Source organism: Coregonus lavaretus, assembly GCF_964263955.1.
Source record: "Coregonus lavaretus genome assembly, contig: HAP1_SCAFFOLD_980, whole genome shotgun sequence".
Taxonomy (NCBI): domain Eukaryota; kingdom Metazoa; phylum Chordata; class Actinopteri; order Salmoniformes; family Salmonidae; genus Coregonus; species Coregonus lavaretus.
This window is the reverse complement of record NW_028167007.1, coordinates 132,597-160,123: the sequence shown is the minus strand read 5'-3', so window position 1 is coordinate 160,123 and position 27,527 is coordinate 132,597. Positions and strand designations below refer to the sequence as shown.

General features: G+C 45.0%; 2 protein-coding genes and 1 long non-coding RNA gene across 7 annotated transcripts; all 3 read right to left on the bottom strand.

Annotated features, from left to right (window-relative positions):
- Positions 1-1,615: 1,615 nt before the first annotated feature.
- Positions 1,616-5,508, bottom strand: LOC311113990 (serine/threonine-protein phosphatase 6 regulatory ankyrin repeat subunit A-like; the record flags this gene model as incomplete). The annotated part of the gene is made up of 8 exons (XM_084189259.1): positions 5,289-5,508; positions 4,694-4,865; positions 4,345-4,490; positions 4,137-4,219; positions 3,960-4,042; positions 3,743-3,834; positions 3,421-3,537; positions 1,616-1,629 (listed from the first exon to the last, which is right to left on the bottom strand). Exons 2-8 carry the CDS (start codon positions 4,747-4,749, stop codon positions 1,616-1,618), a joined length of 591 nt encoding a protein of 196 aa, XP_084045385.1. The 5' UTR covers positions 4,750-4,865; positions 5,289-5,508.
- Positions 5,509-5,901: 393 nt separating this feature from the next.
- LOC311113980 lies at positions 5,902-6,870 on the bottom strand. The gene is made up of 3 exons (XR_014611067.1): positions 6,788-6,870; positions 6,152-6,239; positions 5,902-5,929 (listed from the first exon to the last, which is right to left on the bottom strand). It is a non-coding gene; the product is annotated as an uncharacterized lncRNA (long non-coding RNA).
- Positions 6,871-23,472: 16,602 nt separating this feature from the next.
- Positions 23,473-27,040, bottom strand: LOC311113981 (2-hydroxyacyl-CoA lyase 1-like). Of its 5 annotated transcripts, none has more exons than XM_084189244.1 (9): positions 26,980-27,040; positions 26,751-26,818; positions 26,284-26,385; positions 26,099-26,139; positions 25,697-25,772; positions 25,459-25,531; positions 25,249-25,270; positions 24,501-24,631; positions 23,473-24,051 (listed from the first exon to the last, which is right to left on the bottom strand). In XM_084189244.1, exons 3-9 carry the CDS (start codon positions 26,346-26,348, stop codon positions 23,905-23,907), a joined length of 555 nt encoding a protein of 184 aa, XP_084045370.1. In that variant the 5' UTR covers positions 26,349-26,385; positions 26,751-26,818; positions 26,980-27,040; the 3' UTR covers positions 23,473-23,904. The 5 variants fall into 5 exon arrangements, with proteins under 5 accessions (XP_084045370.1, XP_084045373.1, XP_084045369.1 ...); XM_084189247.1 differs by having other exon boundaries at positions 23,473-24,056; positions 26,284-26,360; positions 26,980-27,034; XM_084189243.1 differs by having other exon boundaries at positions 26,284-26,360; positions 26,980-27,034.
- Between the last annotated feature and the right edge of the window lie 487 nt (positions 27,041-27,527).

Here is a 27,527-nt window from a genome sequence, read left to right as displayed (position 1 = left end):
ATGTAATGCTTATTAGCTGCTAATGTGGCTATCATAAAGAACTACAAATGCCATGATGATCATGCTGATCGAGGCAAAGGTAAGAATCTCTGGATTAACTATCTAATGTTAGCTAAATGTAGTATATGAATAAATTGGCTGCATTTCTTTAAATTGACAATTCTGTGAACTGTCTAGTGCAAGTTTTAAATTGACACAATACCTGTTAGCAAAGGTGTCAGCTAGAGATGACGTGCAGGAGCTTGCAGGGATTTGTAGTTTTGCATGATGTCTACTTTGATGCTAATTAGCATTTTCGAATCTGAGAGTAAATGGAGCCGAATATACTGATAAAAGTCACCTTGTCCGAGAGAGATTTACATGGTTACAAAAACGTCACGCCAGGGTAAGCCTACACGAAATACAGCCCTTATTTTATGTGTTTCTAAAATCGCCTATGGGAAAAATGAATGGTGGAAAAACGATTGGAACCATTTCCCTGTTTGACCGCTAGGTTTTATGGGTATTATGACACCTCCACTGTGGGACTCTATAGAGGGGTTGGTTGTTTAGCAACAAAACTGGCATGCAACTATGGGGCAAAATAGACAGGGTTTGCTTAGACTGTTGACAACATGTAAACTATATTTAGTCTCTAAATGTTTATTGCAACCATAAATACATTTGAACAATGAACTCGTCTCAAATACATTGTTACAGTTGTTGTTGGTTAGCTAGGTAGCGAATTTTAGCCATTGCATAGACATGATATCAGTCAAAACACCTCAAAACAAGACATGGTATCAATAACACCATACAATGAGCTGAAACATGCCACAGAGCTACGATTCCCCACATGGCAGCTTGTTGTTAGCTGAGGTTCAGAATCATAACAAGATACACGACTTCCAGCCATCGATGCGCGAGCATCATTTTACCGTGACGTCAGCCAACCCTTCTATGGCTCTTGGTCAAAAGTAGTGCACTAGCCTACATAGGGAATAGGGTGCCATTTAGGACGTATTTATGAAGGTGATGCCATAACCTTTGACCCCCATTTGACCCACAGCAGATTCTACTGTACCTTTAGCCAACTCTCATGACTCCCCGGCCATAGGCTTTCTAGTTTGATATTACAGCATGAATAGCACATTATTTCATTTGTTAAACAATATTTAATCCACAGTAATTACTATAATTGAAGATTTAAAAAAAAAAATAACATGCCTACCTTGCACTCTTTATTCTCCATCTCCTTGCAAAATCAGCACATTTCCTTGCCAAAATGAACGCATTCCTCCAGCACTAGCGAGGATCAGACTGAACCGCTCCAGCGGTTTCTGATCCGTTTCGACGTTTATCAGTGATGACGTAACAATGCTGTAAAGATTTGACGCACTTCCGATCTGGTGCTGATGCAACGCTCTGTGCTGTTGAAAGCTGACGTATGGAAATCCTGCGAGTTGGAAACAAATGTAGGCTATTGTTGCCCTTAAAACTGTAATGTTGAGGACGCCATGAACAAATAAAATACATAACCCACACCGTTAGGCCAAAGTAAATGCATTTTTTCATCACTTTGCCAATAGACTTCTTGTTCCTCGTTGTAGCCTTTCTTTTGGGATTGGCACCACTGTCACTGCCTGACACCTAGAAATTGATACTGCGGTTGTCACATAAAACAGATAACCCATAGTTCATTATTAAATAACATAACTCATTTCTTTATTTTATTACTCATAAAATATACAGCAATCTTCAGATACTGAAAGAATTCATGGGAGTTTCGAATTCAGTCACTATTTCATATGTACATGCTAGTTTCATCCTTTTAAAGAACAAAAAGGACACGAAAAACCTGTGAACCTCCTGTTCCTGATTTGACTAACATAGCATATGTATTGTACATATTTCCAGTTAAAATGATTTTCAAAAAGAGACAAAAAAACGGCGGTTTGAACAAGCCATCACATAAAAGGATTGAGTGGTTTCATTTTTTTGAAGAAGTTAAAGCAAGCAAAACCTGTCAAAATACATTGATTATAAGACCAAGACAAATAATATAGAAGAAAATCTAAATGCTGCTGTCCTACCATTGGTTTCCAGTGTTTCTCCTCTCCAAGGGAGGCATGTTTTCCGCCTCGTATGCCTCGGAATAGTATCAGTGCTTTTCACAAACGTTGTAATACTTAGTGTGCATCATTGCTTTCGCTCATACAGCTGCCCCTACTCTCCTAACCTCCACTCAGTAACTAAAGAAGGCACAAAATGATGATGACATAAATATCACAAGAAAGAATACATGAATGAATCATTTACTTTCTAAAATATTTTAGGTAGGTTTAATAACGCAAATGTAAGAAGTCCTGTTGCTCACATACCAGTATGCAAAATCTACATCCTAAATGGCACCCTATTCTTTATAGAGTACACTACTTTTGACCAGAACCCTATGGGCCCAGGTCAAAAGTAGTGTACTATAAAGGGAATAGGGTGCCATTGGGGATGGAATTTATTTGAAATTACTAATGAGAGCAAATACTACGATTTTTTGGTTCCCACAGAGGGTCAGGAGCTTAAGACATGAATGATTTTAATAAAATGTTTGTTCAGAAAAAATAAATGATTTCCCCTCCTCCCACATGGATTACAGACAAGAGGCTAGGTACGTTGACTGTCTTAGTGTGCGGATAAACATGACCATCACTCTCATAAAACTTAAATGAAACATCACTCCTTATGTTTTTTCTCAGCCCAAAACGCTCAATCCCATTTCTACTGTCAAAACAGGTTTTGAAAAGGCTTCTTCCACATCTTTTGGTCCATGTCTGTTTTTCACTCAGTGAAGTGCTACTATCTCTTAGGACTACAGGTTATTGCCGTCATAAGGTGTCCGTCTGTCTGTTGGCTGGACAGTTTCTACCGTTTAGGACCTTTGTGGGTAAAGGTAAAGGTGGGGTATAGCAGCAGCAGTTCCTCTGAAGTCCAGTATCTGCTGGAAGGACACCTGGTGGTACGAGAGGATGAGTGTGGCCAGCCAGCCTGTTGTGCCTCCCCCTCTCCCTCCCTCCCTCCATTTCTTTCTCTCCATCTGCGGGACTCTTAAGGCTCCTGTGCGGACTGTCTCGGCTCGTGCCCTCCCAAAGCTGGCTGTGGTGATTTAAGACACGGTGTGTATGTGCGTATTTGTTTGTGGCCTCTGCCCCACTTCACTGTCCATCCGCCAGCCCTTGGCTCCCCTCCTGGGCAGCGACCACCACCACCCTCAGTACGTCTCTGAGTCTGAGTCGTTGAGGTCCTCATCCTTGTAGAAGCCTCCATCGTGGTCGCGGTGGCCGATGTTGTTGAAGCTGCAGTAGGAGCTGTGCTCGCTGCGCAGCACGGGCAGGCTGTCGAAGGTCACACTCTTGGAGGGGCTGGTGGTGTAGTGGTTAATGGCACTGAAGGACAGGCTGGGCGCCGGGTTGCAGGGGGACACGGGCATCATGGTGGCCAGGATCAGCGCCAGGCAGTCCGCCACGTCTTTGTTGGGGGCGCAGGCCAAGGCAGGCGTGTAACCTGAGGGGTTCAAACAGAACAGCAGAGGGTCACTTCAGGAGCATCACCGTTTACTACAACGCTTTTGGTGAAAAACATGAAATAACACCAGGCTAGGAGATACAAAGTTAAGACAATAACCAAGCAGTGGATTAGAGAGAAACATTTGTGGACACATTGAGAAGAGAAGTACAGAAGAAAACAGTGTTAGCGTAATGGATCTTACCATTCTCATCGACTGCGAGCACGCTAGCACCCTTCGCTAGTAGCTCCTGCACCACCACCGTCAGACCATTTCTGGCTGCAACGTGTAACGGCCTGAGGAGAAAGTACCGTCAGATTAGACAGCAGAAAATGAGGATACCTCCCAAATGCCAGACTATTCCCTATATAGTGCACTTCTTCTGACCAGGGCCCAATTAATACAGCTGAACCATACGTACGTCTGTAAGGCTGCGTTAGTCGAGTTGATGAGGTTCCTGTCTGTAATCTTCTCCAATATCAACAAGGCACTGGTTTCATGCCCCTTTAAAAACCAGAGTCAAACATGTCAGACCAAAATTGAAACCAGAGAGAGCCAACTGTTCAGATGAACGTCATCTTGATGTGGGAATGCTCACCTTACTGCAGGCCAGATGAAGAGCAGTGTTCTTGACTGCATCCTGCAGGGTGAGTTCTGCTTTGGCACTGCTCACCAACAGCTCTGACACAGACAGAGAAACATAAAGAAACTCAATGAGGAAATTAAGCGACTTATTAAAATATAAAACAGACAGGTTGAACTTAAGCCGGCTGGCGAGGCAAAGTGGAGGAGAGGGGGCTGCATACCGACGGCGTTGGTTTGTCCGTTCTCAGCAGCCATCATGAGGGAGGTCTTCCCGGAGGCGTCGGGGGAGTTGACCTGGGCGTTGTGGCCTAGCAGCAGCTGAAGACACTCCACGTGGTCCGTGAAGGCCGCTGCATGCAGGGGGGTCCTGGAGAGAGGAAACGTATTTCACCGATATCGTGTAGGACTGTTATAAACAAGTTTGTTCAATTAACCCTGTTTATACCATAGAAATATAAAATCACTAATAGATGTATTAAAAGTAATCTACAATCCCTCATCCAACCCCAGAGGTCATTTTAACAACATTATTCTTCAGAAGAAAAGGACTTTGTCATGTGCTGTAGTTACCGGTTCTTGGTGTCAGTGGCGTTGACAATGGCCGGCCCCAGAGTGTCAATCAGCATCTCTGCAGCCCCCTCGTTGTCATTGATCACAGCTCAGTGGAGGGGGCTGAAGGAGTTGCCCTCAGTCTTGTGGAAAACCTCCTGTTCCAGTAGCACCTCTACACACGTGTCATGGCCTAGTGGAAGATTGATTCATTTAATTTATAATTAAAAGTAATAGGTTGCTCCAGCAGGAAACATTACATACAGGAAAAAGATGACGTCGCTGCAGACCACAACAATACTCTCCGAGAAAGCTAAAAATCTGACAATCCCTGACAAAGTCCTGTTTCAGTGTAAGGTCCTCCACTGAGAGTCATAACCCTTAATTCTGTTGTAGTCTTGTTCATTCCCCCACATGGCTCCGTCCACACCAATCGAATGCTTTTCAAGCCACAAGAGGGAGTGAATGAGTGTACACTTCATGGAGGAGAGAACAGAGCTACAGTCCAGTTAGTCAGTACGTACCGTTGTATGGCCTACCTAATTCAGGGACATGTTTACAGTGCTGAAGAGAGAAAATCAGAAAATATCTAGTGTTCCGTTAGTTCAGTACGTACCGTTGTAGCAGGCCCAGTGTAGTGGCGTGTAGCCCTGGTTGTCTGTGATGACGGGGAGGGTCTCCACTGACTGGGCGGCGTGTAGGAGCCCCCCCAGCACCCCGATGTGTCCGGATGCCGCCGCCAGGTGGACAGGGGTCCGCCCCTTACAGTCCCGAACCAGGAAGCTGGCGCTGTGCTGCAGCAGGGCCTCCACACACTCCTCATGACCTGTCACCGCCTGGGAGGAAGGGCGGGGAGACAAGAATGGATTTGAATAACTAATAATCAATGATATAATAATGAATCATCAATTATTTAAAATGATGTCTGGAGGCAGGTCCCCCTACAGGGATGAATACACCACTACCCATGGACAACTACTTTTCTGAAGATAATATGTATATTTGGGCATAACTTATATTCCATGCTAGATCCCACCCCAAAGCCATCCCTAGTAGTTCAATGGCCCCATCCCTAGATCAGAACAAGCCTCCCCGTCTCTTTCTGTGTGTGAGCGTATACAGCCAGCTCTCCTCCTCACCCCTCTGTGTAGCGCTGTTCTGCCCCACTTGTCTTTGGCTTCTACGCTGGCTCCCTTGTTGAGCAGTGAGTACACACAGTCTGTGTGTCCGCTCAGCACCGACAGCATCAGAGGGGTTCTGATACACAAGACAACAAGGTCATATTACAAACTGGTAATAACCAGGCTGAGTCCCAAATGGCAACCTATTCCCTATATGGTACACTACCTTTGACCTGAGCCCATAGGGTTCTGGTTTAAAGTAGTGCACCAAGTAGGGCATAGGGTGCCATTTGGGAGGTATACCTAGTGTCAAAATCTCTTTATTTCAGGAATTGTATCCAAAACCCAATTGACTTACTGTCCATTCCCGTCTTGAACGTCCACTGCACTCTGGAGGTCAGCATTTCCAATCAGCAAACGCAAACACTCTGAATGACCGTTGGTAGCTAGAGGAGGATAAATACAGAGGATAGAAGAATGTGAGATGATTGACCGTCAGTAGCTAGAGGAGGCTAAACAGAGAGGATATAAGAATGTGAGATGATTGACCGTCGGTAGCTAGAGGAGGCTAAACAGAGAGGATATGAGCTGATTGCTGGACGACTATTACCTTCACATGAACAGACAGATTTCTAGAACAGTGGTATTGGTAGATGACATCCTCATGATGTTAACACAGCAGATAATAAATCATTTTGGGGCTGAGGCCCTCGAAGCCTGTCACCTGCTAGCTGTGTACCTGGCTCTGGATAGAAGTCCCCCTGTGCACTGATCTAGGATCAGCTTACCCTCCCCAGATCCTCAACCATTAGTGGGGAACATGACAAAAAATGTCCTTAGATCAGTGTGTAGTGGGCATTTCACACTATACTATATAAACATCCCTAGAGTGGACATTGGCGTCGTAGCAACATGACCAAACAAATCTCCATCTTGGTCAGGAAAACTTTTGAATTACAGAATCTCTAGGTCTTACGTGATATCCTATGCATACCTGCAGCGTGGATGGGGGTCCTCTTCAGGGTGAAGTCTTTAACCAGGATGGAGGCTCCCTGGTTGATGAGGACGTCAACACACTCCACATGGCCTTTAAAGGCAGCCAGGTCCAGAGGGGTGCGCCCCTGGCTGTTCCTCACGTCTAGATCCAGCAGAGACTGAACCAGGACCTCCATAGCATGGTGGTGGCCGTGGTACGCCTGAATGGAAACAAACACACAGTCTGAAGCAAAGTCCAGTGGTATGCCTGAACAGATATACACTCCTAATATAATCAATGTCCTATAGTAGACCAGTGGTATGCCTAATATAATCAATGTCCTATAGTAGACCAGTGGTATGCCTGATGGAAACATGGATTACCACTGAAAACACTGCTACTCCTACTGCTCTCTCCTCGTCTGACCATGTGTTCTCGCATACCCCGAGAGCATCCGGTCAGAGGGGTGGTGGCACAGGAATCCTCATCTCTCCCAAGTGGACATTCTCAATTTTTCCCCTAACCCATCTGTCTATCTCCTCATTTGAATTCCATGCTGTCACAGTCACTAGCCCATTTAAGCTTAATATCCTTGTCATCTATCGCCCTCCAGGTTCCCTTGGAGAGTTCATCAATGAGCTTGACGCCTTGATGAGCTCCTTTCCTGAGGATGGCTCACCCCTCACAGTTCTGGGGGATTTCAACCTCCCTACGTCTACATTTGACTCATTTCTCTCTGCCTCCTTCTTTCCACTCCTCTCCTCTTTTGACCTCACCCTCTCACCGTCCCCCCCTACTCACAAGGCAGGCAATACGCTTGACCTCATCTTTACTAGATGCTGCTCTTCTACTAATCTCACTGCAACTCCCCTCCATGTCTCCGACCACTACTTTGTGTCCTTTTCTCTCTCGCTCTCCTCCAACACTACTCACTCTGCCCCTACACAGATGGTAACGCGCCGCCGCAACCTTCGCTCTCTCTCTCCCACTACTCTCTCCTCTTCCATCCTATCATCTCTTCCCTCTGCTCAATCCTTCTCCCTCCAATCTCCTGATTCTGCCTCCTCAACCCTCCTCTCCTCCCTTTCTGCATCCTTTGACTCTCTGTGTCCCCTATCCTCCCGGCCGGCTCGGTCCTCCCCTCCAGCTCCGTGGCTTGATGACTCATTGCGAGCTCACAAAACAGAGCTCCGGGCAGCTGAGCGGAAATGGAAGAAAACTAAACTCCCTGCCGACCTGGCATCTTTTCACTCCCTCCTCTCTACATTTTCTTCATCTGTTTCTGCTGCTAAGGCCACTTTCTACCACTCTAAATTCCAAGCATCTGCCTCTAACCCTAGGAAGCTCTTTGCCACATTCTCCTCACTGCTGAATCCTCCCCCCCATCCTTGACCGCTGGCTATGTCCCTTCCATCTTCAAGAGAGCGAGAGTTGCTCCCCTTCTCAAAAAACCAACACTCGATCCCACTGATGTCAACAACTACAGACCAGTATCCCTTCTTTCTTTTCTTTCCAAAACTATTGAGCGTGCCGTCTTTAGCCAACTCTCTTGCTATCTCTCTCAGAATGACCTTCTTGATCCAAACCAGTCAGGTTTCAGGACTGGTCATTCAACTGAGACTGCTCTTCTCTGTGTCACGGAGGCTCTCCGCACTGCTAAAGCTAACTCTCTCTCCTCTGCTCTTGTCCTTCTAGACCTGTCTGCTGCCTTTGATACTGTGAACCATCAGATCCTCCTCTCCACCCTCTCCGAGCTGGGCATCTCCGGCGCGGCTCACTCCTGGATTGCGTCCTACCTAGATTATAATTAATGGACATTTTTGTAGGGGTTAATACATTTTTCGTCTGAAATTTCTAAGTGGGAATTACAAACTTTAGAAGCCTTTTAAAAACTTAAATACAATACAAGTTTGTATTTTCTGCTTTGCAGGAAAATTCTCAGCAACAAAAGTGTTATCAAATTAAGATCCTACATCTGTATGCCGATGGAGTCAAAGGGTCGAAATACATACTATAGATAGTAGGTCCTAACAGTAGAGTTAGGTAAATCATGCATTGATGTCATTATGATCCCCAAGTAGGATTTGTCCCAAAGTTCTTTAATGTTCTCAAAGTGATTCAAACCACACAGGGAGTGTCAGTTGATGTCCTAAACCACAAAGCAGCAGTTATATAAGGAGAACTCAAGCGTCATCCTCTGTCTGTGACGCTTGTCCACACTGAACCATGTTAGGTAACGAGTAACCTTTATAGGCATTGTGTTGCATTGGGAACAACACGCTACCCAACCCGAGAGGGCCAGAGTGCCAGCTAGCACAGAGAGGGCCTGAGTAACCCTGCTGCGGCTCTGGCTTTAGTAACCTCACTGACCCATATCTGACACACAATCAATAGCTTTCCTGGAGCGTATCAACTAAAGTTCAATAATCAATCCCTTTGGCCCTGTTATGTCCCTATCATTCTCTCTACCCTTTTCATCTCTGTCCAAAAAACATTCAATTCAGTTTATGAAACTTTATTAGAAAGTGAAGAAACTGCACTGTACATTGATAATAACATGACTAATACAGCTAATATAACTGTATTAAAAGCTATTACACTAGAAAATCATTGACAGTTATCTCTAATCTTCTCTTCTCTTGTGCTGTCTCTCTCCATAGGCCTTGACGGGTGACATAGGCCAACTCCAGTGAGTGGGATTTTTTTCCTTCTCCTCCTCATCCTCTCCTCTTGTTTATCGATGCACTTTAAAGAACATCCTTTTTATTGTGAAATGTCACTGGATATCGATTCCACTATTGACTTACAGAGCTCTCTCATCACCTCTATCAGTAAAGATGGATGAAGAACATGTTTAGATAAGCTGTATGAAAAATGTGTGTAACAATGGTACAACGCACAGCGTTCAGTCTGGATTACTTAGCTATGTGAAATCTCTAGAAGCTGACCTGAGCTGCATCTAATGTGCTAAAATGGCCACCTTAGGAAATGTGACTGCATTTCTTTAATAAAACTCCATCTCCCATGATCCTCCTGTGTGTAAATAGGGCACTGCAGGATGAAAATGCTGAGCTGCACCAGAACCTGATGCAAACAGTGGTCTGCATTGAGAGCCTGGAGGCGGAGCTAGCCAGGGCCAGGGAGGAGCTAAGCCACATGAAGGAGAAGTTCAAGAGGTCAGGGCTCATGATAATATGATGACGGCAGTGGAGGCTGGCAGTGGAGGAGCTATAGGAGGACGGGCATACAACATGGGCCCAGAATTCATAGCCAGACCCTTGCTTATGATGCTGTGTCTCTCTCTGCTGCAGGCTCCAGGCTCCAGGACACATACACAGGTACCCAGCACACCAACAGCCTTCTGGGGGAGAAACTGCACTCAGCGGTAAGAATCTGGTCAAACATGACAGACTGAGAGACAAAGACAAAGACAGAGAGAGAGACTGAGAGAGAGACAGAAAGAGACAGCGACTGAGAGACAGAGAGAGAGACAGACAGAGAGAGAGAGAGACAGACAGAGAGAGAGAGACTGAGAGAGAAAGAGAGACAGAGAGAGAGAGAGACAGAGAGACAGAGAGACAGAGAGAGACTGAGAGATAGAGAGAGACTGAGAGACAGAAAGAGACAGAGAGAGAGAGACAGAGAGAGAGAGAGACAGAGAGAGACTGAGGATATCTTATCTAGGTAACACTGTGGGCCCTGGTCTATAACTAGTCTGTCCAGGTCAGGTCATATGGTCGAGAAAGACTCCTGCAACTATACAAACTCATATTCCCACCCAGGCATAGAAACATACACTGCTCTGAATATCCTTCTCCCGCTCCGTCACCTCTACAACACACAGTGTTGTGTTGACTTACAGTAGCTTGCAAAAGTATTCACCCCCCTTGGCATTTTTCCTATTTTGTTGCCTTACAACCTGGAATTAAAATGGATTTTTTGGGGGGGGGGTTTGTATCATTTGATTTACACAACATGCCTACCACTTTGAAGATGCAAAATATTTGTTCTTCTGAAACAAACAAGAAATAAGACAAAAAAACTGAAAACTTGTGCGTGCATGACTATTCACCCCCCCCAAAGTCAATACTTTGTAGAGCCACCTTTTGTAGCAATTACAGCTGCAAGTCTCTTGGGGTACGTCTCTATAAGCTTGGCACATCTAGCCACTGGGATTTTTGCCCATTCTTCAAGGCAAAACTGCTCCAGCTCCTTCAAGTTGGATGGGTTCCGCTGGTGTACAGCAATCTTTAAGCCATACCACATATTCTCAATTGGATTGAGGTCTGGGCTTTGACTTGGCCATTCCAAAGTGTTCGAAACCACTCGAGTGTTGCTTTAGCAGTATGCTTAGGGTCATTGTCCTGCTGGAAGGTGAAACTCTGTCCCAGTCTCAAATCTCTGGAAGACTGAAACAGGTTTCCCTCAAGAATTTCCCTGTATTAAGCGCCATCCATCATTCCTTCAATTCTGACCAGTTTCCCAGTCCCTGCCGATGAAAAACATCCCCACAGCATGATGCTGCCACCACATGCTTCACTGTGGGGATGGTGTTCTCGGGGTGATGTGAGGTGTTGGGTTTGCTCCAGACATAGCTCAAATTTAGTCTCATCTGACCAGAGTACCTTCTTCCATATGTTTGGGGAGTCTCCCACATGCCTTTTGGTGAACACCAAACGTGTTTGCTTATTTTTTTCATTAAGCAATGGCTTTTTTCTGGCCACTCTTCCGTAAAGCCCAGCTCTGTGGAGTGTACGGCTTAAAGTGGTCCTATGGACAGATACTCCAATCTCCGCTGTGGAGCTTTGCAGCTCCTTCAGGGTTATCTTTGGTCTCTTTGTAGCCTCTCTGATTAATGCCCTCCTTGTCTGGTCTGTGAGTTTTGGTGGGCGGCCCTATCTTGGCAGGTTTATTGTAGTGCCATATTCTTTCCATTTTTTTTATAATGGATTTAATGGTGCTCCGTGGGATGTTCAAAGTTTCTGATATTTTTTTTATAACCCAACCCTGATCTGTACTTCTCCACAAATTTGTCCCTGACCTGTTTGGAGAGCTCCTTGGTCTTCATGGTGCCGCTTGCTTGGTGGTGCCCCTTGCTTAGTGGTGTTGCAGACTCTGGAGCCATTCAGAACAGTTGTATATATACTGAGATCATGTGACAGATCATGTGACACTTAGATTGCACACAGGTGGACTTTATTTAACTAATTATGTGACTTCTGAAGGTAATTGGTTGCACCAGATCTTATTTAGGGGCTTCATAGCAAAGGGGGTGAATACATATGCACGCACCACTTTTACGTTATTTATTTTTTTGAATTTCTTGAAAGAAGTTATTTAGAATTGTTTTTACTTCACCAATTTGGACTATTTTGTCCATTACATGAAATCCAAATAATAATCCATTTAAATTACAGGTTGTAATGCAACAAAAAAGGAAAAACGCCAAGGAGGATGAATACTTTTGCAAGGCACTGTATGTCCTCTGCTCTGTTCTGTCCTTAAAGACTGAGAGCACAATTAGTACTACTGCTATACCATCTCTAGAACAAACTGTACTGAATATGTTGAGTCATGTCCTCTGCTCTATCCCTGCAGACCGAGAGCCTTAGCTCTGAGAGGAAATATATGGTGCAGCGTATCACCCATCTCAGCACAGAGCTGGAGCAGGCCAACGCCACCGTCGCCTCTCTGGAGAACATCAATGTGAGCACAGCACCATCTACTGAGCAATATATGAACTAAAACCCACACTAGCTTTGTTCATGTACTGGCAACAGAAAGAGTGGTGGAAAGACAATATGATGATTTGTAAAGTTGATAGTGGCCTTACATTAAAATACTGTATCCATAATCTCCTCAACTCGTGTTCAGCTCATTGCAGACTACATGATCATTTCTTGTAACTCCTCTACTGGTTTCTCTATGTCTGTTGTACTGTATGAACTGAGAGGATGTCTGTGCTGCCCTCCAGGTTCCCTGTCTGATCAAGGAGCACCTAGAAAAGCACTTTGACTCTGGAGACGCTGTCAAGCAGTTTCTGAAGAACGCCTTGAAAACCGGCCAATCTACGGGCGACATCGAATCATTCACTCCAAAACTGGAGCAGAAGCCGTCTGATTGGCCAGGCGTAGGACTGAGGGAGTTTGAGGCGGGTCCACAAAAGGTCACTGCTTTTATGCCCTGCAAGCAGGAGAAGGAGGGGTTTGGGGTGATAGGTCAGACAGGAAATGAGGATTCTCGCCCGATGAGTCCCCCTTTCTCCGTCGCTGACATCAGTATGGCTATCTATAAGAAGATAGCTGCCAGCCAAGCGGCAAGACAGCCTCGGCCTTCCAACTACCAACTTCACACTGACACCCCTCCCAACCCCTACCCTCTGGTGGAGTTGGGTGCAGGGGGGTGCAGGAGGTGCAGGGGGGGAGGGTTACCTTGTGCCTTCTGTCAAGGGGGGCGTGGCAGAGGCAGGGAGAGCAGCTGAGAGTAAGCAGGGTGCTGTTGTTGATGTGTCCTATCTGACGGCCCAGAGGGTTCTGGATGACTTCCTGCACCAGCTGACGCACCCAGAGGATGGGAGTGGAGGTGGGGGGGGGAGGGAGGGGGCACAAGGCCAACATGGGAGGGGGAAGAACTGACGAGAGGGGGGCGGAGTGAAAGGAACCTATGAACTTCTGTAATTGTAACCTAATCTTGTATAGGCTAGGATTGTTCAAATTGTATTGGTTTCTTTGTGATGGTTTGTTTGTGATGTTTGAGGCCTGTAGTTCTGCATTTATTTCACTCACTAAATGTCACTATACATTTGAGTGATGGTATTGTAAATATTACATTCTGTTTCCTTACCAAATGTCTTTTTGTTGTGCGGTGGTAAAGAAAGTATTAGACTTAAACAATTATTTTACGTATATATAGAATGTAATTATTAATTCAAGTTTGCAATGTGGTACAGTCCCTCCTTTCCCTTATGAAGTGATGCAGAATTGAAATAGTTTTTTTGTCGTAGAATTTTCTATTTTGTAACAATGACTGCTATTTTGTAAGCTCCAGTAAGCCAATGAAGTAACCTTCATATCTGAATAACATCGATCCAGCTGCTATTAACAGATTACCCCATGTGTTTTGGGCTATTATGTCACATTACCTAGATTTTAACCTTTATTTGAAACCTTATCCAGAGATGTGAATTACACCAGAAAATAAAGCAGTTGTCTGAGGATGGAGCTGGACCATCTGACATGAAAAGAAAAGGGGACAGTTTGATGAAAAAGCTTTAAATAAAGGTTCAAATCCAGGTCTTGTGACATGATTGTCCAAAACACAGGGCCTTACTTATGAATGCTATGCTGTCCATCCTAATAAACTCTCTTAGCTAAAACTGTATAACGTTTCTGTCACCCCCCCCCAAATACGTTTCATGTTGTAGATCAATAAAATGACTAATTCTAAACATGTCTGACAAGGTTTATTGATTTGTCTTTCCCAAACATTACCCACTTCCTATGTTAAGCCATCACTCTCTCTCCTATTCTAACCTATACTGAACATGGGGTGCAGCCATGGGAATGAGTTTTTCCCTACAGAAGGGCTTTATTACAGACAGAAATACTCTCCTCAGCATGGATGTCCTGGGCTGGCGTGGTTACATGTGGTCTGCGGTTATGAGGCCGGTTGGACGTACTGCCAAATTCTCTAGACGTTTTAGAGGCAGCTTATGGTAGATAAATAAACATTCAATTATCTGGCAACAGCTCTGGTGGACATTCCTGCAGTCAGCATGCCAATTGCACGCTCCCTCAAAACTTTAGACATCTGTGGCATTGTGTTGCCCTGCCCCCCTGTCTACCGGTCTACCTGTCTATCTGTCTACCTGTCTACCTGTCTACCTGTCTATCTGTCTACCTGTCTACCTGTCTACCTGTCTATCTGTCTACCTGTCTACCTGTCTATCTGTCTATCTGTCTGTCTACCTGTCTACCTGTCTACCTGTCTATCTGTCTACCTGTCTACCTGTCTATCTGTCTGTCTATCTGTCTACCTGTCTATCTGTCTATCTGTCTATCTGTCTATCTGTCTATCTGTCTACCTGTCTATCTGTCTACCTATCTGTCTACCTATCTGTCTACCTGTCTATCTGTCTATCTGTCTATCTGTCTACCTGTCTATCTATCTGTCTATCTGTCTACCTGTCTATCTGTCTACCTGTCTACCTGTCTACCTGTCTACCTGTCTATCTGTCTACCTGTCTATCTGTCTACCTGTCTACCTGTCTATCTGTCTACCTGTCTATCTGTCTACCTGTCTACCTGTCTATCTGTCTACCTGTCTATCTGTCTACCTGTCTACCTGTCTATCTGTCATAACCGTCAAATCCAACCTGTAGGCCCAGTGCTGGTTTGCTGATCAGACACTGGCCTGCTTTCCCATTGGTGCTCCTGTCCTAATAGGATCCCAGGGACTATGATGGGGGGATTACCATATCCATACTGTACCCTCGACATTGGCCAGTCCGTGTCCTCCACCATGGGCACAGCAGGAATTTAGGGGTGCACCTTGACCACTCACAGACCACACCAGAGGGGTTCCATCCAAAACAAACGGGTGTTGTCATCGTCAGTAATTGTGTGAATCGAAGAGTCACTGTCGTGGTGCAACCATAACCTGATGATTTGAAGGATCATAGTTTTGCTGTCAAAAAAGGACGTGGATGATCAAATATCTATTAGATTAATTATTTTCTTGGCCTTCAGTTTTTGTCTCACGACTTCAATTGGATTACTACGGAGATTTCTAATATTTTCCTTTCTACGTGAACGTTTTGGATTATCGTCCCAACCCAAACTTGTCCTTCACCATCAGATGGATCTCCCTTCTTATCTCAACCCACATGAACAACTTACAGGAGATCAACCTGATAATAACTCACCAACGCACCCTGGAAAGGCCAAGCCATACTTCTCTGTCTAATATAACAACCTTCGCATAACCTACTCCTATGAATCGCGGTAGTCCACCTTCTTTATTGCCCAGAACTTTCCTTCTTTGAACCTACCAATATTCTTTCCCCATCCTTCACTGTTATCTCTCTCTACTTGATTATCCCAACATCTCCTCCCTCCGTCCTTTTCTCTCTCTCTGAGTCCTGTGTTGGTTGTTGTGAGCACCAGCCATGGCGCTGCTGAAGCTGCAGTTCCCCCTTGCAGAGGCGCGTGCGTCTGGCCCAGGGTCTGTGGCTGCTGTCCTGGCTGGCCGTGCTGGCTGGGGCCTTCACCTTCTCCCTGGGAGTGTACCTCAAGACCGAGCTGCTCCGCAGGGCAGAGGTACTGGCTGACACTATAACACACACACAGCACACACACCTGTTCACACACGACACACACACGTTTCGGGCACTCGGCATACACACGGCACACACACAAAAAAACTGTCTGTGTCTCTACTGCTCCTGTGGTCTATCCTGGCTGGTTCCACTGTGTTGTGTTTTCAGTGTGTCTCTCAGCGTGGCGTCTGTCTCACGCCTTCACCTATCAAAGCTTTATTCACACCGGGCTGTCATGATGCAGTTGCCTTGAATCTGGACAAGCTTTGTGTGTGTGTGTGTGTGTGTGTGTGGGGGGGGGGGGTATTGGTGTGTGGCTGTGTGTGTGGGGGGAGGGGGCGTATTGGTGTGTGGCTGTGTGTGTGTGTATGTGGGGGGAGGGGGGCGTATTGGTGTGTGGCTGTGTGGGGGGCGTATTGGTGTGTGGCTGTGAGTGTGGAGGGGGCGTATTGGTGTGTGGCTGTGTGGGGGGGGGGGGGGCGTACTGAAAAAGAACAAGAACGTCTACATTCCTGAACTCAATAACACCAATACAACAGAAAAAACTGACAAATTATGTAGTTGATTACACTTTACATAGTGTCATAGTACTGAAGTGGATATAGTGGAGCAAGTCATAGTACTGAAGTGGATATAGTGGAGCAAGTCATAGTACTGAAGTGGATATAGTGGAGCAAGTCATAGTACTGAAGTGGATATAGTGGAGCAAGTCATAGTACTGAAGTGGATATAGTGGAGCAAGTCATAGTACTGAAGTGGATATAGTGGAGCAAGTCATAGTACTGAAGTGGATATAGTGGAGCAAGTCATAGTACTGAAGTGGATATAGTGGAGCAAGTCATAGTACTGAAGTGGATATAGTGGAGCAAGTCATAGTACTGAAGTGGATATAGTGGAGCAAGTCATAGTACTGAAGTGGATATAGTGGAGCAAGTCATAGTACTGAAGTGGATATAGTGGAGCAAGTCATAGTACTGAAGTGGATATAGTGGAGCAATAGAAGTAGTTATGTAGGGTGCTGACTACAATTATTCATATTGCTATATATGAACATACTTTACTAGATGTTGCTCTTCTACTAATCTCACTGCAACTCCCCTCCATGTCTCCGACCACTACTTTGTATCCTTTTCTCTCTCGCTCTCCTCCAACACTACTCACTCTGCCCCTACACAGATGGTAATGCGCCGCCGCAACCTTCGCTCTCTCTCTCCCACTACTCTCTCCTCTTCCATCCTATCATCTCTTCCCTCTGCTCAATCCTTCTCCCTCCAATCTCCTGATTCTGCCTCCTCAACCCTCCTCTCCTCCCTTTCTGCATCCTTTGACTCCCTGTGTCCCCTATCCTCCCGGCCGGCTCGGTCCTCCCCTCCAGCTCCGTGGCTTGATGACTCATTGCGAGCTCACAGAACAGAGCTCCGGGCAGCTGAGCGGAAATGGAAGAAAACTAAACTCCCTGCCGACCTGGCATCTTTTCACTCCCTCCTCTCTACATTTTATTCATCTGTTTCTGCTGCTAAGGCCACTTTCTACCACTCTAAATTCCAAGCATCTGCCTCTAACCCTAGGAAGCTCTTTGCCACATTCTCCTCACTGCTGAATCCTCCCCCCCATCCTTGACCGCTGGCTATGTCCCTTCCGTCTTCAAGAGAGCGAGAGTTGCTCCCCTTCTCAAAAAACCAACACTCGATCCCACTGATGTCAACAACTACAGACCAGTATCCCTTCTTTCTTTTCTTTCCAAAACTATTGAGCGTGCCGTCTTTAGCCAACTCTCTTGCTATCTCTCTCAGAATGACCTTCTTGATCCAAACCAGTCAGGTTTCAGGACTGGTCATTCAACTGAGACTGCTCTTCTCTGTGTCACGGAGGCTCTCCGCACTGCTAAAGCTAACTCTCTCTCCTCTGCTCTTGTCCTTCTAGACCTGTCTGCTGCCTTTGATACTGTGAACCATCAGATCCTCCTCTCCACCCTCTCCGAGCTGGGCATCTCCGGCGCGTCTCACTCCTGGATTGCGTCCTACCTGACCGGTCGCTCCTACCAAGTGGCGTGGCGAGAAGCTGTCTCCGCACCACGTGCTCTCACCACTGGTGTCCCCCAGGGCTCAGTTCTAGGCCCTCTCCTTTTCTCCCTATACACCAAGTCACTTGGCTCTGTCATATCCTCACATGGCCTCTCCTATCATTGCTACGCTGACGATACACAACTAATCTTCTCCTTTCCCCCTTCTGATAACCAGGTGGCGAATCGCATCTCTGCATGTCTGGCAGACATATCAGTATGGATGACGGATCACCACCTCAAGCTGAACCCTGACAAGACGGAGCTGCTCTTCCTCCCGGGGAAGGACTGCCCGTTCCATGATCTCGCCATCACGGTTGACAACTCCGTTGTGTCCTCCTCCCAGAGTGCGAAGAGCCTTGGCGTGACCCTGGACAACACCCTGTCGTTCTCCGCTAACATCAAGGCGGTGACCCGATCCTGCAGGTTCATGCTCTACAACATTCGGAGAGTACGACCCTGCCTTACACAGGAAGCGGCACAGGTCCTAATCCAGGCACTTGTCATCTCCCGTCTGGATTACTGCAACTCGCTGTTGGCTGGGCTCCCTGCCTGTGCCATTAAACCCCTACAACTCATCCAGAATGCCGCAGCCCGTCTGGTGTTCAACCTTCCCAAGTTCTCTCACGTCACCCCCCTCCTCCGCACACTCCACTGGCTTCCAGTTGAAGCTCGCATCCGTTACAAGACCATGGTGCTTGCCTATGGAGCAGTGAGGGGAACGGCACCTCCATACCTTCAGGCTCTGATCAGTCCCTACACCCAAACGAGGGCATTGCGTTCATCCACCTCTGGCCTGCTGGCTCCCCTTCCTCTGCGGAAGCATAGTTCCCGCTCAGCCCAGTCAAAACTGTTCGCTGCTCTGGCACCCCAATGGTGTAACAAGCTCCCTCACGACGCCAGGACAGCGGAGTCACTCACCACCTTCCGGAGACATTTGAAACCCCACCTCTTTAAGGAATACCTGGGATAGGATAAAGTAATCCTTCTACCCCCCCCAAAAAATAAAATAATTGTAAAGTGGTTATCCCACTGGCTATAGGGTGAATGCACCAATTTGTAAGTCGCTCTGGATAAGAGCGTCTGCTAAATGACGTAAATGTAAATGTAAAACTCTAATCCTATCTCTAATCCTAACTCAAATCCTAACTCAAATCCTAACTCTAACCATATCTCTAATCCTAACTCTAACCCTATCTCTAATCCTAACTCTAACCCTGTCTCTAATCCTAACTCTAACCCTATCTCTAATCCTAACTCTAACCCTGTCTCTAATCCTAACTCTAACCCTGTCTCTAATCCTAACTCTAACCATATCTCTAATCCTAACTCTAACCCTGTCTCTAATCCTAACTCTAACCCTGTCTCTAATCCTAACTCTAACCCTGTCTCTAATCCTAACTCTAACCCTGTCTCTAATCCTAACTCTAACCCTAACTCTAACACTATCTCTAATCCTAACTCTAACCCTGTCTCTAATCCTAACTCTAACCCTGTCTCTAACCCTGTCTCTAATCCTAACTCTAACCCTTTCTCTAATCCTAACTCTAACCCTGTCTCTAATCCTAACTCTAACCCTATCTCTAATCCTAATTTTAACCCTGTCACTAATCCTAACTCTAACCCTGTCTCTAATCCTAACTCTAACCCTGTCTCTAATCCTAACTCTAACCCTAACTCTAACACTATCTCTAATCCTAACTCTAACTCTGTCTCTAATCCTAACTCTAACCCTGTCTCTAATCCTAACTCTAACCCTATCTCTAATCCTAACTCTAACCCTGTCTCTAATCCTAACTCTAACCTTAACTGTAACACTATCTCTAATCCTAACTCTAACCCTGTCTCTAATCCTAACTCTAACCCTGTCTCTAATCCTAACTCTAACCCTGTCTCTAATCCTAACTCTAACCCTGTCTCTAATCCTAACTCTAACCCTGTCTCTAATCCTAACTCTAACCCTGTCTCTAATCCTAACTCTAACCCTGTCTCTAATCCTAACTCTAACCCTGTCTCTAATCCTAACTCTAACCCTGTCTCTAATCCTAACTCTAATCCTATCTCTAATCCTAACTCTAACCCTATCTCTGTGTAAAGGACCCCTATAAAAGACCATTAACCACAAAAGGTGGTGCAGCTTTACTGATAAAACATACAACTCAAAAACTGGAGGGGCTTTATTGACTGGAGGGGCTTTATTGACTGGAGGGGCTTTATTGATGAAACATGTAACTCACTGACTGAACAGGGTTGTCATGTTTATTGTGAAACTAACTGGGCCAAAAAAAAGCTTTAAGCTTCTCGTAAAAACAAAATGGTCTCCACAGTGAATAAAAGCAAATAATTAAACCGAATAGAGGACAGGTCTGTGTGACTATAGGGTTGGGTTGCTGTCTACAGTATGGATTTAAGCAGGGCAGATGAGGGTCAAGCCTTTGTCCCACTCTATATAACAGGATCTGAGCTCAAAGCTGTAATAAAGACTGTTGCCTCACCGGCTATATATGCAGGTGTCTGTGCCTCAGCCTATCGTTCAGCTGTCTCCTGAAACACTTTTAATACAATCTGAAACTTTTCTTCGTTTTTGAGACCGTCATGTACCCATGCTACTAAACTTCTTGAAATATCTAATGTGGTATCTTGCTAGCAGCTGCAAATTAAGGTGTTGGCTGTCTTAGTAATGAACTGTTATTGACAGACAGAGCTGATGGTTGTCTTGGTAATTAGCCGTTATTGAGAGACAGAGCTGATGGTTGTCTTGGTAATTAGCTGTTATTGACAGACAGAGCTGATGGTTGTCTTGGTAATTAGCTGTTATTGAGAGACAGAAGGTGATGGTTGTCTTAGTAATTAGCTGTTATTGAGAGACAGAAGGTGATGGTTGTCTTAGTAATTAGCTGTTATTGACAGACAGAAGGTGATGGTTGTCTTGGTAGTTAGCTGTTATTGACAGACAGAAGGTGATGGTTGTCTTGGTAATTAGCTATTATTGACAGACAGAAGGTGATGGTTGTCTTGGTAATTAGCTGTTATTGACAGACAGAAGGTGATGGTTGTCTTGGTAATTAGCACACCAAACACACACCACACACACACACACACCACACACACCAAACACACACAAACACACACACACACACACACACCAAACACACACCAAAACCAAACACACACACACACACCAAACACACACCAAAACACACACACACACACACACACCAAATACACACACACACCAAACACACAAACACACCACACCAAACACACACACACACACACCAAAAACACACACACACACACCAAACACACACACACACACCAAACACACACACACACACACCAAACACACACACACACACACACACACCCAACACACACACACACCCAACACACACACACACACACACACCAAACACACACACACACACCAAACACACACACACACACCAAACACACACACACACACCAAACACACACACACCAAACACACACACACACACCAAACACACACACACACACATACCAAACACACACACACCAAACACACACACACACATACCAAACACACACACACCAAACACACACACACACACACACACACACACACACACACACACACACACACACACACCAAACACACACACCAAACACACCAAAGACACACACCAAACACACACACACACACACCAAACACACACCAAAGATCTGTCTTCTGAGCAGCAGGTGTCCAGACTGACAGGCTAAGCTCTCATCAAATACACAGGATGAGTCCCAAATGGCACCCTGTTCCCTATTTAGTGCACTACTTTAGACCAGAGAATGGCACCCTGTTCCCTATTTAGTGCACTACTTTAGACCAGAGAATGGCACCCTGTTCCCTATTTAGTGCACTACTTTAGACCAGAGAATGGCACCATATTCCCTATATAGTGCACTACTTTAGACCAGAGAATGACACCCTGTTCCCTATTTAGTGCACTACATTAGACCAGAGAATGGCACCCTGTTCCCAATTTAGTGCACTACTTTAGACCAGAGAATGGCACCCTGTTCCCTATTTAGTGCACTACTTTAGACCAGAGAATGGCACCATATTCCCTATATAGTGCACTACTTTAGACCAGAGAATGACACCCTGTTCCCTATTTAGTGCACTACATTAGACCAGAGAATGGCACCCTGTTCCCTATTTAGTGCACTACTTTAGACCAGAGAATGGCACCCTGTTCCCTATTTAGTGCACTACATTTGACCAGGGTCAGTAGAGCTCCGGTAAAAAGTAATGTCCTATATAGGGAATAGGGTGCCATTTGGGACGCATTATAAGGGCACTAGGTTCATGGAAGGATACAGGTCCTACTATGGTCTTCCTTCACACAGACTAACAGTCTTTTCATAGAGGTCCTATGCAAACATGTTAGTGTTTTAAAGAGAGCGGTATTGAAACAAGGTTACACAAGGTTAGATCGTCACTTGATTTAATGCTACAGATTAGCCTGTATTGTCTAATGCACCCTAAAGTACATTGTGATGAGCTCCTATTGGGAATAGACTGCAGGTTATTGACTCTTGGTCTGAGAACAGAACGAGCAAAAAGACTAGTGAAAAGTCTTGCTCCATACGTCACTAGTGTACTCTACAGTATATGCTGTAGACATGCATCCCAAATGGCACCCTATTCCCTATATAGTGCACTACGTTTGACCAATGCCCTATGGAGTGCCATTTGGCCCTTGGTCAAAAGTAGTGCACTATATAGGGAATAGGGTGCCATTCTCTGGTCAAAAGTAGTGCACTATATAGGGAATAGGGTGCCATTCTCTGGTGAAAAGTAGTACACTATGTAGGAAATAGGGTGTCATTCTCTGGTCTAAAGTAGTGCACTATATAGGGAATAGGGTGCCATTCTCTGGTCTAAAGTAGTGCACTATATAGGGAATAGGGTGCCATTCTCTGGTCAAAAGTAGTGCACTATGTAGGAAATAGGGTGTCATTCTCTGGTCTAAAGTAGTGCACTATATAGGGAATAGGGTGCCATTCTCTGGTCTAAAGTAGTGCACTATATAGGGAATAGGGTACCATTCTCTGGTCTAAAGTAGTGCACTATATAGGGAATAGGGTGCCATTTGGGATGCACACAAACTGTAGCTATAACACTGGAATGGTGCAATAATAATTATACTCTGGTACCGTTTCTTGTAGCCTCCTGTTGAGATTGGCTTTCTTCCATTGAGGGAGGCTGAAGCTGGCAGCAGCAACTGACGGCAGGTCATACCCCTCATAGGGGCTGGAGGGCAGAGGTACACACCATCAACACCACTATGAACTCCGATCTGAGGGGGGTCGGCTGGCTCCTATTATCTGACGTACTAGCTTCGTCCCAAACGGCAGCCTGTTCCCTATATAGTGCACTACTTTTGACCAGGGCTCATAGGGTACATGGATAGTGTTCCATTTGGGATGCAAACAGTGCGGACTGGAACCTACCAGCTGATCTCCCTCAGTGTAATAAGAGTTATGTGCGGGGAAGACTTAGCTATTTGGGGGCCCGTTTCAAAATGCTACTGGGGGGGTCCCCTACCCCAAAAAGGGAAATGTTCCCGCATAAATGAAGTTTTATGATGACTAATAACCTGGTATTAAAAAGACCTCTTCGGTTCCTGTGTTTCAGTACAGTTGGGACCCGGAGTAGAGGGGCTGAAATATTCCTGATAAGCTGCTTACTTACCCGAAGGCCCAGACGCGAGCGGGGGCTGCTCACTTGAAGGCACAGGGGCGAGCGGCGGCGTGGGAAATCTCCTTGCGAAGGGTATAGTGGTGGAGGTGGCCCAACCGGTGGGCCTTATAGTCCCTGGACAGGGGAGATATGGCGCCTCTGGGCTTCAGGGGACGCTCATCTGGAAGCTTTACTAAGAGGATGTATGTCAACAGGATTGTGTGGAAAACAACATTGGCTCAGATTATAGAAGGTAAAGCCCCAGTTGAATGTGTTGAAGGTCCAAACAACTGTGGTTCCTGGAAAGGTTTAATAATAATAATAATAATAATATATTGTTTACACACAATAAACAACTGCTGCTAAGTCACCATATGATGTTCCTATTGTAATAGCAGGCCTGCAATCGAGCATGAACAAGCCTAAACAAATGCAAAACTTTGGCCCTCGGGAAAATACAATTGCTGAGGTCGCCATCTACTGGTAACATTCTGCAGTCACACCCTCCTAATGTTTCCTGACATTTTACATTGCGCATGTTAAAAGGCTGGTGGTGTCTTGTGTCATAGGGTTAGGGTTAGAATCTTATCTCCAATACACCCATGTCATGAGTCAGTAATAACGAAACAACCATTACCTCTGAAATCATCCTGCTGTCATTCTTCCATTTCTGATGGAACAGAAAGTGTCTCCCACAGACAGTTATTATCTGAGGTGCCCAGCCTGGACAAAATAGACACCTCTCTGCCCAGGTAAGAGGAAGAAGACCTGTACAAAATGTAAATGACATTCAATATGAGGCCAACATTAATATGCCTTCAACTGAATGGAGTAGCGTCTAATAATATAGCAGTGCACTACTTTCATATAGCTCTGGTCAAAAGTAGTGCACTATAACGGGGAATAGGGTGCCATTTGGGACGAAAACGTTCTCTTATAAACTCACTTCCCCCTCTACAATACCATTGGAATCCATTCCATCCCTTGAGTCGAGAATTTCAAACAAAAAGGCATGTCTTGGAATTCAGCTGATACAGTCAGGTAGGAAGAGGAATATTCAGCTGATACAGTCAGGTAGGAAGAGGAATATTCAGCTGATACAGTCAGTTAGGAAGAGGAATATTCAGCTGATACAGTCAGGTAGGAAGAGGAATATTCAGCTGATACAGTCAGCTAGGAAGAGGAATATTCAGCTGATACAGTCAGCTAGGAAGAGGAATATTCAGCTGATACAGTCAGGTAGGAAGAGGAATTCTTATTTTCCTTTTTCAGGAATTATATTTGATATCTATTCAATTATTTTATTTGCATGAAATGAGTTATTTCCCATAATTATGAACGTTTTGATAGCTTTATTCCCGAGCTAGGCCTAGCAGAGAACTTACTGTACAGTCTGCATGCCTCCACCTGACAGAGAAAGAGGACCACAAATAACAAATTATTTCCTCTTTCAGCAATGAAACTGCTAGGGCCAGTTTCCCGGACAGAGATTCTCTATTGAGTTTGCTTTTTAGTCCATGACTAGGCTTAATCTGTGTCCCGTGAAACCACCCCCTAATGTTCAATAGTCAGAAATGTCATGGTTGAATCGGTACCTGTGGAAACTCTTGAAATGCCCCAGTGGTCTCTTGGTTTTGATCGGAGGAGCCTCCAATAACAATCACAGGCCTACAGAGAGAGAGGTATCACACAATGACATCAACTGACAAGCTGAGACAACAAGAAATTGGAGTCCTCTGATCATTTTTTGCAGTGTGCGGATAGCATCCCTTCTTTTGAAAGGACCACTGAACATGAGTAGTAGGGTCTTCTGTTTGTGGAGTTCTAGCATACCAGCAGTTCATGTTAGCGTTGGCCATTCCACCAAGTGCATGGATGAGTCCCGGTCCAGACACAACCAGACACGCACCTGGACTGGAGAGGAACAGACAGACAGAGGGACAGACAGGAAGACAGGCAGACACACACACAAAGGGTCAGACAGCCAGGCAGACATAATTAGCTATGCAAAAAAGCTATGAAACGGACCCTCACACACTACACGCTCCTGTAGTCTATGTAAGGGTAGTTAATATCACATGATTTAGGGAGAGCTGGTTTAGTATAGTGTGGAGAGAGTAGTCTCCCTGGGCAGACGGGTCGCTTCCCACATTAACAATGTTTTAACATAGGTCTGGGATTTCAGAGAGGAGAGACAGTATCTCTAAAGCTCTCTCCTAATGAGAATCCTCCTACCGTCCAGTGAGGTAACCAACAGCAGACGCAGCATAGCAAGCCTGTTGGATGACGCATTACAACAACATATCAGTATTACTGGTGTCTCCACAACCAAATCACATCAAAAATGTCATGAGAAGATTCTGAATTCATAAAAAATAAAAAGATGGCTTACGGCTTGTTCATTGCGCATTCACACATACTTGATTCCTGAGGCTTGAGCTGCCATAGCTACTTCAATGACTGGAACACCAACTATTCCAAACATATATTCTACATTCTGTAGAGAGATACGTGTAGATACACTATATTTACATTAAAAAGAAAACAAATGTAGTCATTTAGCAGACGCTCTTATCCAGTGAGTGCATACATTTTCATACTGAATTGTATATGAATTGTTACAATGTAGTTTAGATTTTCTTTGCATTGACACACACTTTGGCATGCATCAACAAGGGAGTTAACATATGCTATTCCACATAAACATCTAAATGTTTTGCTACAACAATATTCATAGTTAGCTATACCAGTGCAATGACCTTTGGCACACTTTCACAACTCGTAGTGCTACATTCTCACTGCCAAGGACATGATCAGCGACTAATATATTCTTAGCAACACGGTTACACAGTATAACACTGTTTTATATAAATTGCACACACTTTACCTGAGCTTTTAGTGCCTCTGCAATGAGCTGAGCCCCAGTCACATCTTCCATTATTATTGTCGAGAAATCTGTTCAAAGTGCAAACGAGGTTAGCAAGGAATTCTTGGACTTGTTGTTCAGTAGCTTATAAATCGTGTTTAGATCTCTTGCAAATCATTAGTTTTTGTCTGCTTTCCAGCATGCATTACATGAGTAGCTACAAGCGATAGGTATTTTGATAGCCACTTACTCCACAAAGTTAAAATTTGAGTGACAGGATTTCTTCTGGCACTACTGCTCCTGTCTTAAAGTATAACACGTTTTAATACCACTTCCGGGTTCACGGCCAATCACATGAGCCGTGCTTCTTCTTCGTCTTCTTTTTCTTCTTCAGTGGGGTTTATAGGCAGTCGGCATCCAACGTTATGGTGCATTACTGCCCCCTGCTGTACTGCAGTGTGGACATGAGCCGTGCAAGAGCAGTCATGAATATTTAATAAACTACTAGCCTTTTCCTTTTTGTATTGCAAGAAATACATAACAAGCCCTCATTATGTGTTTATAACTGCACTTAACTTAACACTTAACTCAATTAAGTCATTATGAGTGTATGACAGTATGAAAAAAAAAATGTATGCACTCACTAACTGTAAGTCGCTCTGGATAAGAGCTTCTGCTAAATGACTAAAATGTAAAATGTAAATGACTTGAGTGTATGCATTATAGATATAGGCTTCATAGAAAGTGTTACAAATGTTCTCCTGTCATCTTATAGGAGATCCATTCATGGATTTAGTT